This window comes from Carassius auratus, chromosome 41 (genome assembly GCF_003368295.1).
Source record: "Carassius auratus strain Wakin chromosome 41, ASM336829v1, whole genome shotgun sequence".
NCBI classification, from domain to species: domain Eukaryota; kingdom Metazoa; phylum Chordata; class Actinopteri; order Cypriniformes; family Cyprinidae; genus Carassius; species Carassius auratus.
In genome coordinates this window covers 13,800,362-13,813,257 of record NC_039283.1, presented here as the reverse complement: position 1 = coordinate 13,813,257, position 12,896 = coordinate 13,800,362, and the positions used below count along the sequence as shown (strand labels likewise).

Here is a 12,896-nt window from a genome sequence, read left to right as displayed (position 1 = left end):
TGCTTTACACACTAAGTAATATTAGACTTAAAATAAAAAATCAAATAAAAAAATTGTGATGCATCAAGGATCCTCCAGAGTCTGAAATAATAGAGTTTCAAGTCCGAATGAACCCTGCCTAATTTGTGAAGGATGGGGGAGTCCCATGTTATGTCTTAGTGCAGGAAGTGATGTCAGATTATTTTCCTGTGTGGCAGTTATTTACATGGGAGGCGTACCCAATATGATTGACACAATGACTGCTAATCTTACTGCCCTCATTTGTTCAATGGATCGAGTGATTTTAGGGATTGGGCATCAGTGTGGGTCTTTCTGTTTCAGCGCTTCTGGGTAGTGTGGTTTTCATCCACTGCACTCAGGATAAAGCAGATGAGAGAAAGTGATGAGAAAACTGTATATATATATATATATATATATATATATATATATATATATATATATATATATATTATGCAACAGGTTGCAGGAATACTCTCTATTTATATTATGCAACAACAACCTGATGTCACTGATGCAGTAAGTGTGAATATATGCATTAATACACAACTAAATCTAACTACCTGAAACCACTTTATCCAAACACCCATGTAGACTCATTGCACATCTGCGGGTTATTCCCGTTACAGATTTCTGCTTAACACACAGTTATCTGTTTGTTCTGTGCTCATCATTCTGATCAGATGCTCTTTATTCTAGACACGTTTACATCGTACACTTCATTAGAGGAAATGCACTGCAGATTTCACCTAGGAACTTGTACCCTATCTACCCTATATCTATTTTTTTTTTCTCACACTCGTTCTCTTCCCCTGTTTCACTCCTGGTTGTTCTATTTGTGTCAATAAAACTGGGTTATTTATTTGGAGCACGAAGCTGAAAGCAGCCAAAAATTCACCACAGACCATGTGCATGTGCACACATCTCTATACACGTGAGTGAGATCACAGGTGTGTGTTTGAGGAGGGGTGTGTGTGTGTGTGTGTGTGTGTGTGTATGCAATGACCAACTGATCTAGCTGATATTTAATCTAATATCCGTGAATAAGGTATTTGTAAATGTGCACATAAGCACTACACTGAATCCACTCTATTGCACCTCTCACCCATATTCCTAAAAGAATTTGTGAGAAAAAAAAATATTTTTTTATATAAATGAAATTGTATTAAAAGTAATCTAAGTGATTTCTACTAGAATATATATAAAATATTCCCACTACCTGACAGCTATGGCTGAAATAAGTGTCCTGTGACTGTCTAGACTGAAAAACAGTAAAACGAAATGAAAAGTTGGAGCTGGCACACACTTTTGTAGCCAATTTAGTTATCATGTAGCAGTTATTTTTATTTATTGATTTATTATAATTTTGTGAGGGTGGAAGTTTTGAAGAGTTGTTATAATTATCAAAATGGATGAAAATGTTCATACCACATTTATTTATTTATTTATTGTGAGTTTTCGTAGGTTAAGAATGTTTCTATAGTATTAACAGTATTACAAATGTGTATTTTTAGCTGTATTATTAGGAATTACTTTTATTTTTAAAACAATTGGATTTCTTAACACAAAAATGTCTTATTTTCCTGAGTACTGTCTATATATGAGTCCGTTAATTTATCAATCAACCAATCAGTGATTTAAATGCATGGACTATGAAAACTAGCATGAACAATGACATTTCAAAATGAAGCAAATTAATCCTGTTTTATAGGAGTCCTATTATGTTCTTTAACAAAGTCTTGATTTTGTTTTGGGGATGTAGTAGAACAGGCTCTCACACTAGGTTGTTTGAAAAACACATTTTTCACATATTTTACATTATTACAACACATCTCTCCCCAGTCTAGCATGAACGGCTCGAATAGTTCCTGTACCAAATGAAGGCCCACCTTCTGAAATATGAAATGCGCTATGATTGGTTAGCTGGGCCAGTGTGTGTTGTGATTGGCAGCACTCAACGCCTGCTCGGGAAATGTCACACCCCTTACCAAAGCCGTCTGCCAGCTTCAGTGTAAATATTGTGTCAAAATCAAATCAATTTGAGCGCGATTTAAAACCAGATGATTGTAACCACTCTAAGTTCATCTTTGATGAAGATGAACTTAGCTCAAAATTAACTTAACTATGCTCAAACAGCATCATTACAGACTAACTAAAGTTGAAAAAGTGAAAAGCCTAATAGGACCCCTTTAATTTGGAATGGTACCAGTAATCTCTATGCCCTACGAACCTTGATTTTCCTATGGCGAGAAGCAGGGAGGATGGAGGTCCATCGTATCCATATTGTGCATGCATGAAATCAATTTGATCTAAGTTTCACATTTTGCATATATTCCAGTAAAGAGAACTGACTGACACCGCAGTGTTCCGGTAATGAATGACACATTGTCCACATCACAGGAGTGTACATTCATATGTGGAGACTCTAAACTCAGCATCTCTGTGTAAATACTGGCATGCGATACAGTGCGACTTCATTTGCCTTACTAGCACTCATGGGCATGTGAAGCTGGAGCTTTACAGACATATATATATATATATATATATATGTATATATGTATGTATATATATATATATATATATGTATGTATGTATATATGTATGTATGTATGTATGTATAATTTTTTTTGTCTTGTTAGGCTTGCTATCCTGACTTAGATTGAACGAACATCTAAGCCTGCATCTCTGTGGGGGTCTCTGTAGTCTCCCATAGGCCTCTCACTGATGTATGTAGGACACAGTCTGAGGTGGGTTTCTATCTATGGAGAGGTGTTGAGTGTCTGGTCAAGTGGGCTTTGCGTGATGGCTTCTGTGGGAACACTTCAACGTAGTGCTGCGGGGAGATATTTTCCACGTGTGGTGTTAACGTTCAAACCTGGGTCTAACCAAAATGCCATTTCCATTACCTCACCATTGCCTCTGCTGAGATCCATTTTAATGGCAGTTCAAACATTTTTGTCAAAACTTTGAACACTGAACATGTTTTTGAGACCTGTTGGCTTTTTATACTGTTAGCAATTATAACCGTAATTAATAAAAATAACAATAAACAACAAACTCTCTGTGGAGGACCCCTTAAGGTGTGATAATATTTACTGTTAATCAGCAAATTTAAAAATAAAAATAGATCACATCAGGGTCAAGTTGGATACGCAAAAATTTGCTGCAGTGACCAACAAAAACGGCTTGGTTTTAAAGTGAGTTCTCTGTGAGCTGCGCTGCATACATTTCTATTCTATTGATAATAGACAATGGTGCTTTTTTTGTCTGCTTTGTTGTTCGAAGAATTAGGAAACACGTGTTTAGAGTTTTAACACAACACAACCCATGATTTCTACACAGGGGGACACCTGCCCCCACCAATAGAATGTGATTGTTACTGAGGGGGATTCCGTAACCCACTCCACCCCAGAATGTGATTTCAAGGGGGCCCAATGCAATATACTGTACAAGGGGCCCAGTGATGCCATTGACTAGGGGCTCTTGTGGTCATTTGCACTGCTTGTACTAAGGATTCCTACACTGTAAAAAATTTCTTGTTGTTTTTACAAAAACTTTTTGGCAGCTGTGGTTGCCAGAATAATTTTGTAAAAATACAGAAAACTGTAAACACATTTACGTCAAAAACTGTTAATTTTACAATATAAAGCTGTAATTTACAAACAAGAAAATGTGAATATAAACCAGTAAATTCAACAACACACAAAATTAAATCTGTTTTGTACCTTGAAAATACTGACAACCACCATAATAATAAAGATGGTACTGTATAAGAGAAAGCCACATGAAGTATCAAAGCTCATCACAAGTAGCTTCACCACAAGCAGAAGTATATATTAACATATAGAAGGTGCACATTTATGGAAACACAAAACACCATCATGGTAACACACGTGATACTTAAATAATGCAAAAAACTTTCATTAAGCAACAGAAGATGTAACATAAAGCTCAAATGTACATAACTGATAACAAGAACTATTTAAAAACATGATTATTTAAACAAAATACTTTCAAACGTGGAGTGTCACGCAGGGAATTCTGGGAATATCAGTTTACAGTTTTAGACTGTAAATTATACATTGATTTGTTCTTTTTTTACTTCTAAAAGCTGTATAATTAACAGAATTTTACTGTAAATTTACATTAAATGCTTTGTTAGATCTTTTACAGTTTTTCCCTGTATATAGTACGGGAACTTACTGTTAACCTATTATCAGTTTTTTTCTGTAGCGTTTTTACAAAATTTTACAGTTAAAATTACACTTATTTTTTACAGTGTATGGAAATATCAATCATGGAGGACCATGACAGTTTGAAGGCCTGATCTCTGGCTCCACATAAAAGTCTGGAACAGGCATTTAAATAGAATACGCCAAAATTAAAATTCTATCATCCTCAAGTTGATGGTAGTGAACGGCATTTGAAGCTACTTTATTCAGCTAGATATAGAACAAATGTAGATTTACATGAGAGCCAGTCCGTCTGCGTTTTACACAAGACATCATCGTTTCACAAAATATACGGATAGATACAGTTAGCTGAATGGATGCATACCTGTTTATCAGAATGGAAGCGAGTTCGGCATCTCTCTGTAGTAGTTTCAGCTTGTCACGAAACTCTATCTTGGAAATGCAACTCCAATATTTACTCGTGTCTTGTTTCTTATCTTGTCCCAAAACCTTCTCGGGTAATTTATTTCATCCATACGTTTGCGCTTCACAGAAACGTGCAGGCAAAGCAAAATCATGATCCATAACTAAGTTATTGATTGAGGTATAAATACGAATATAAACAATATAAATATAAGATATAATAGTCTCGATCAAGGCTGGCTACTACTTTTTCTTCTTCGTCTCGTCTTTGCTTCTGTTCACCTTTGTATTTGGCGGTTCCGCAGGAAGTTAGATAAAGTTTATATGACGCCATAGACGGGCGACAAAATGGAAATAAAGAAACGTGGCATGTCTTCTAATTAAACTATAATTTTCTCCGGATTTGAAAGTTCGTGGAAACTGTCGGGATAATGTAAGTACACAACAAAAAAATATATATAACATAGATATAGTGATTTCTGCTAATTTTAAAGCAGAAAAATTACATATTGCGCCTTTAACTGCCATTGACTTCCAAAGTATGGAACAAATGCTATGGAAGTCGATGGCCATCAGATGAATTATAAAATGACAGAATTTTCCTATTTGGATGAAGGACTGTACATTTCTATGCCCAAGACCTATGATCATAAAATAGTAGGCTATATAGGGATAAGGATATGATGAATGTTACAAATATGAAATCGTTGAATAGTGTGTGGACACACTCACATAGTCGTCTCCTGTCATCCAGTGGCAGTTCAGTGCTGAAGGCACATTACATAACACAGCACTGACGGATTATTGGCCTTGTGTCCGCAACCAATGAAACTCCTCTCTGAAAAAGACACACAAAAAAAAGATGAACCATCTCAGAGATACATTGCAGTTTCATTAAAATATTACTATTATTGAATCAAGTTTCTGTAGTTCGGTAGTTATTGTAGGTAATATGAAATGACATGATATTTTTTAGCTGGAAAAAAAGTGTATTGTAGTGTAGTGTGATGTAATTATAGATTTAAATAAACACATAAAATCTAAGTGGATTGGCCAAAAAAGCGCATAAACTGCTCTTCGGTTAAAAGCATTACTCTCTCGCTTCCAGCGCCCATTACATAATGATTGATGACATAACACCGTACTGGCTCGGGACAGCGCGAGCGCAGCGCGAGCCTGGACAGAGTCATTGCGCGCGCCAGAGGCCACTCGCTCTATTTATCCAACAAGTGCCCGTCCGTTTCTCTCGTTCTCTCTCTCTTCTCTCTCTTTCTGGGACCGTTCAACGATTTGTCTTTGCCTTTGAAATGTCAATTACGCATGCTAGTTACTACATTAAAACGACAGCGAAGCGGAGGAACGTGTAGACATAATCCTTCAATGTTTAGTGACCAGACGCGACAACTTTTAGGGAATAATTGAAAATGGCAATGTGCTTGCTAAAACGTTTGCGGCGTCCTGGTCGTTAGTGTCAGCAGTTGTCTTTTTTCCCCTCTGTTTTTAATTTAATTTTTATTTTTTAGTTGAATTTTTAGTTCAATTGCTTTAGTTTACATACAACCACTAATCACAACTAAGAGATTCGGTAAGGAGGTGTTGGCGAAGAGAGTTTTGACAGGAAAGTAATGGAAGATGATGAGCCCGCATCGCCGGACCCGAACCACGACACGACTCAGAGTAAAAGAGGTAAGCGTGTCATTGATTAACCCATTACATACCTCAATACTGCTTTGGTGAGAAATAATCTCAGATTACGTGTGTGTGTGAGAGAGAGAGAGAGAGAGAGAGAGAGAGTGAGAGAGAGCGAGAGTTTCACACACTTGTGAAACGTGGAACAAATTCGCACACACATTCAGTCATAGATATGAGACCAGAGGCACTCTAAAAATACACCCTTTATGCGACAGAAGTGCCTGTCTGTGCGCCAGCAGTCCTACACTAACCCACAGCGTTTGTGCCAAGCCTGTGCCACGCGAGCCAGCGAAACCACAACGCTGTGACTTCTGTCACTTCTCCCTCTGATCCAGCCTGCATTCGTAAGAGTGTGTTGTGCTGGCTTATCTATTCTCGTTGAACGTGCAGTGTCACTTTCAACCATGTCCTCAAAAATTATTTTCACGGTGCTGTTGTCAGTTAGTATTCAGCAGCTCAGACGAATTAACTTTGTAAAGTTTGAAGAATTCTAATTAGCTACATTCTTAAAAATAGGTTCTTTATTGGCATTAATGAGCTCATTTAGAACCTTTAACATTGATGGAATCTTGCCATTGTACAAAATGTTCTGTTATAGTGTAAACATGTTCTTTAGATTATTATTTGAGAATCTAAAATGGTTCCAAAATCACCTTTTGGAATCTCTGTTTTTGAGAAGAATTTAAGAAAGTGTCCTCTCTAAATGTTTAAAAGCAAGTGTAAAAACAGTAGGCCTGTAGCCAGGTGTTTTTTTTTTTTTTTTTTTTTTTTTTTTATTATGTTTAACTTATATTAAAGTAATGTCCATAATATAAATGGACATTATTAATTTTGTGCCAGAAATGTAAAGGTCCACTTGTTTCTCCGAGAGCAGAGGGAAGAAACAAATAATAAAAAAAGAGAGAGAAAAAAAAAGTCAAGGAAAGCGATACCCATTGACCAGGTAACAAAGAGATACGACTATACTTTAGTTACTGAAATGAAGTTCCCTCAAGGGTGTCTTATTAGGATCTTGTAACCCAATAGGTCTCTTCAGGGCCTTGTTCAACCGAAAGAGTATTGCTTTAAATGGAAACTGGTGTATTGGGTTATCTGAAGTTGAACTTCTGGCCATTTCACTCTTACGAAATTCTTTCAATGAGATCAGTTTGTTCAGTGACCTTTTTCTGTGTAAACTAAGTTAACACAGACATGTAGTGTGTTAACCATTAACCCCTTTCATGCAATACATGCTTAGGCAAAATGTTGTGTGGAAAGTATCTTATTTCATTTGACTTAATTAACATTATTTGAATCAAGATCAGATAAACAGTTTGGCACAATATCATTGTTTTTACATACATTTTCAGTCTAAATCCCATGAAAGGTTGTTGCACTTTAATATATTATACTAGATTTGTTTGCTCAATGTTGTATTTTTAACTTTTAAAGCTACACAAACAGTTAACATAGGTTTTGCCATAAAGAACAATAAGAAATGCATATAATAAATATTTTACGAAAATATAAACCCTGTGTCATACACTCTTGTTACGCACCTCTTGTCTTATCACTGTTTACTCTGTCTTCATGCAGCCCTTTATCAAACATATTTATCCCTGTTCTCACACTTCCCCATCTGACACTCCCTTTCTGCTCTTCTCACTGAATCATCTAAACACACTTTCCCTCTGTTTTGAACTCCTCCACATACATTTTCTGTTCTGTTCTGTCTGCTTCTGTTCTTTGATGAGCTCCCACTTGCACCTGTGTACTTGCACCTCAGATCTCTTGTGTACATCATGTAAACTTTCTCATTCTGAGTTAGCATCTCATCCCTGTGTTCACCTGTGCACAAGCTAGCGCTTATCCGCGTCTTTGTATATTCAGTCATAGAAATGTACACTTTTAAAATCAAAGTTACTTTAAAGCTTTTTATGAAGAACCATTTTTTTTTTTGTTCTTAAATTGGTTAAATTGCTCTTTGGATATTTATTGCAGCTTATTCAGAGAATAGGTTAAGCCCCCGTGGGTTCTATAAAGGAATGTTCCGGGTTTCAGTACAAGTTAAGATCTGTCAGATGTGTCTGTGGATTAAGACAATAGTTTCAAGTCTTTCTTCATTGAAGAAAGCCCATGTAATTCCCTTATAATTGAAATATATAGGACAAGACTTTGGAATTACATTGATAAACATTGTTTCAAAATTATTAGTTACATTATATGTTAACATGAGAGCACTGTGACAGAATCTGACATTCCATTATAGGGACCCAGGAGGGTTTGACTTGTACCCTGTTAATTGTCGATTCGGAGAGTCAATATGGTGGTCTGAAGAAGCTACAAATTAGCATCAATAACTTCAAATAAGGGACAGTTCTCACAAAAAGAAAGTTCTGTCATCATCACCATAATGTCATTCCAAACCTGCATGACTTTCTTCCATTTTATGCATCTATAATATGCATTTATACGTCAAAGAAGATATTTAGAGAAATGTCTCAGTGGGTTTTTTGTCCATTCAGTTGAAGTCAACGGGAACCAAAACGGTATGGTTACCAGCATTCTTCAAAATGTCTTCCACAGATTAAATAAAGTCACATGTTCAGATCAGTATGAGGGTAAATAAATGGCAGAATTTTTTTTGGGGGGTGGAGGGGGTGAATTATTCCTTTTAGCTCATTTCTGTTCCATAGATGTCCATTGCAAATGCACTACTGTACTGTACATGAGATGATTGTTTTTACAAACTGAGCTTATACCTAAGCTTAAATCAAGCTTAACCTGTGTTGAACTCATTCTTTTAATGCTCAACCTTACACGATTTTCTAAAAGAACTAAAACAACTTTTTTTGGAGCTTATAAATGTTCTGCAGCATCAGGTTGTAAAATCCTTGGGTCTTTTCAAAACCTTTATGTATTTAATATTGTGGTCCCTCCTGAGAACTGTACATCACCAGATGCGTTCTGCATCTCTTTGCCTTCATGATTTTCGAATCTGTCTTCTTTACACAGTAGAGTCATCAAATAATTACTTTATCGGTCCTCTGACATTTTCTTAATGTTTTAATAACTGCCGCTTCTAATGAGAAAGCAAAGCACTCCGCTTTCATGAGCATAAGCAATATAAATTAGGCCTTGTGTGTGGATGTTATTACTGAGGGTTTATCCACCTTTAGTTTTTATATCATATCCACAATTTTCCGCTCCTGAATGCAGAAATCTCATTCAGTCTCTTCTGATGTTAGATGGCTCTGTGTTACTAACCCTAAAACTCATTTCTCATTCAGCATTTTCTCTTGCTTTTTCTGTCTATCTCTCTCACTTTCTCTAACCTACCCTCACATCACCTTGCCAGAAATACTGTAAATAATTCTGTGTGCGGTAAGAATGGACATAATCTGGATTAAAGGAAAGATTAGTGTTTAGCGAGTGTCTTTGGATTCCTGATCTATTTCCAGAAGCCGATTGGCTAATCTGAGATCCAAAAGCTTTACCTCCACTACCCCACTACACAGATTACCTGTTTTCACACACACAAACCAATCGTATAGATTCACACACATTGCAACACTCTTTCTTGCCAAACTAAAATGTGAATATGGTGATTACGAAGGTAGAGTGTGACATTTGACTAAACGCGGGGGAGATTTTATACAGGTGGGAGTGTGAACGAACTTTAAAGACTGAACAGAGGAAGAGATGGGTGCGAGACGAAAGGAAACCACAAAGTAATGAAACACCCAACGACGATATGGCATGTGTTACCTTATAGCGGTTATTGAATCTACATAGATGAGGCAAATCTTGAGACTCGTGATAATGTCAATGGCTGTCAACTGAAAACTGAAATAACTTTGATGCTCTGTGTTGTATCTTTACAGTTATTTATATACATTCAAAGCACTTTTTAAAAGTTATAGTCTCTCAGGATGGGTCAGTTTTTATGGGATGTTTGTTGACTTGTGGATCTCTCTTGTATAGCAGCAGGGGTCTTCAGAGACTTCTTGTTATAGAAGAAAAACAGAGGACTACCGCCAGCTCACAGTTCATGTTTCCAGCATCTTAACACCCTGCAGCTCTTGACTGGTTACCCACTGAAGCTAAGCAGGGTTAAACCTGGTTAGTACTTGGATAGTTGACCTCTTATTTCACTGTCCAGGGACTTAGCTGTGTTTAAGGGCTGCCCCATTGTCAAAACTCCTGTTCACTAAAACGTCGCTCCTCATAGAACGTCCCAGAATTCACCAGTGAGCACCTGCTCCTCACTCTACATCTTTTTCTCAAATATTTATAGGACTTTTTTCAGTCTGTTTAGTGATCAGATTTCGGATGAGCTTATATTTCAGCAATGCTGTACTTTTCATCACAGCTAAGTAAGATGCACGATAAACAAAATGAATGATGGTCCGCTGTGGTGACAAACAACGTTGATCAAGGTCCTTGCTAGTTCCGAAGTTTGTTTCATAGTAGACTGATTCATATCATAGGATGCTTCGATGCATCATAGATGCAGGTTGCAGAGGAAGAGGCATTAGAGAAGTCAGAAGGGGCCCTGCGGTCTGCATGGGTACTGGTCGTAATGTGGACACTGCCTTTTCTGGGGCATTATGAGGGTCATTGCATCATCTAGGTCGTCGAGGAGATTCCCACAACTTGTGCTACATGCAAAAGTAGAAGTAAACATCTATACAACTGCATAGACATTTCGTTTTGTCACCAGGATTGATTGACTATTTATTGTATTTCTTTTTTTATCAGATGTGTTTAAGTTTAGTTGTTAAGTTAGTAGGAATCCACTCCATACCTATCAAAACAGACGTTTTTTGTTCAGCATGAGTTCATCGACTAAGTACTGCACAATAACGAGTCCTTTCATTACTACCAACAAAGTGGATCACACAGTGAAATGAATGGGACAACAAATCTGATGTCAAAATAGATCTGTGCATTAAAATTTTGAGTATAAAAACTGATTTTAAGAGCAGTGTTTACTTATGAAATTATGTTGGTTTAATATATTATTATTTACAGATTAAAATACATTTTTACATTTTTAAATAGAGTACCAATAGTTTTTGCTATGATACTAAAACTGGTACAGTGAACTGTGATTTTTACTGGTATTGTGACAACACTAGCCAGGGCAATCTACAACATTTTAAGATGTTTAAGATGCTCTAGTGTAGCGTTTGCTGTATGTTCATGCACAGATATCTCCTATTCCTCCTTTATAATGAGTCTTGTTCTCTGTGCATGGTGCTTTCACAATACGCTCAGTTTTGGGGATGTTCACTGTTTACCTTTTTAATGCTTTTAAGCTTCAGTGTCTTCATAGATCCTGTTAAAATCACACTAACAGCAAAGAGATGGAATGCAATCACAAAATTATGTGTCTTGGAGAGGAAAAACTAAGTGCATAAAGATCTGTTAACTTATGGTTCCTTTCTGTAGCCCTATTCAATGTGTAGGAGAGCAGATGACTTGTTATAGATATTGTACACTGTAGCTGTCACCTGACAATTGTTGTTCAATGCAAGCAAGACAATGATAACAGAGGCCTACATGTCAGTTTGCCCTATCTGTGTTTTTCAGTGTGTCTAGACTATTACTTTCTTGTTTTAATGACTTGATTTGCTCATTTGTAGATATGTGGTTTTGTATTTGTATGTACATTTGAAATTGCTATTTTAACAATAATGCTAGACACATAGTCTGCATGCACACGTTTGATCGTTAAGTCAAGCACTCAAAATCTCTCTCTTTTTCTCTCTGTGGTCCTGTAATAGCTCGATCATGGTCAAGTACCTGTGCTAGGTGACCAGAAGGAAGCGATAATTAGTGTAATCAGGGCTTGGCTGTGTGATCCAACTGCATTTAGATCTGTTACCATGCTGCCTTATATCAATCATTCAGGTACCTCAGAGAATCCTTTAATCTGTGATCAGAAGATGAATGTCACTGCTCCATTACATCTATACTCATACATACACTCAAAAATGTGTAATTGTTTTTTGTAGAATGTGAGAAAATCCAGAGATTTGACCATCCCACTGACTGAAAATGGCACCGGTCATGGTTTCTTTCTTTTCTTTCTTTCTTTTTTTTTTTTGCTATTAGGCAAATCGTGAGATGGAGTTGTGAAATACCTGCTTTGAGAGTCTTTGTTTCCGAGTACGTCTGCAAGTCGCCACGCACCTATTTGTGTGTGTTCCGCTACATAAGCAAAAGTGACTTTTTCAAAAAGCCACAAAGCCCTTCAAAGAGGGAGAAAAAGAGTGAGAGAGACAGCCGGAGTGAGAGACAGAGAGAGAAAGTAAGAGAGACAGAGGCCGAGTCTTCTTCCCAGTGATGGTTATCGTACCTGCCTTATGTCTTCAGACAGGCACACTGCTAAAAATACCTATCGGAAACGGCCAACAAAGCATCAAATCTGAACTTTCTCAAAGTGTGGTCAAACGTCAGACAACGGAGATTGCCGTTTGTGCTCATGTGTGGGCTTGGATGGGGGTTGAGTGGGCTTTTTATGTAAGTGATAATGTGTGTTTGTGCTTTCATGCCAATAAAGGCATGCATGTGTGTTTGTGTACATGTGCTAGTGTGTGTACACGCATACATTTTATAATTTTAGTT

General features: G+C 36.9%; 1 protein-coding gene across 2 annotated transcripts in view; it reads left to right on the top strand.

Annotated features, from left to right (window-relative positions):
* Positions 1-5,808: 5,808 nt before the first annotated feature.
* The window catches only part of LOC113060128 (nuclear receptor ROR-alpha-like), a 28,876-nt gene continuing 21,788 nt past the window's right edge, over positions 5,809-12,896 (top strand). Inside the window, exon 1 of one of the 2 annotated variants that reach the window (XM_026228977.1) lies at positions 5,809-6,278. In XM_026228977.1, the coding sequence (XP_026084762.1) occupies positions 6,218-6,278 (61 nt within the window). In that variant the 5' untranslated portion in view covers positions 5,809-6,217. The remainder of the gene's footprint in view (positions 6,279-12,896) is intronic. The other variant, XM_026228976.1, reaches the window with a different exon arrangement.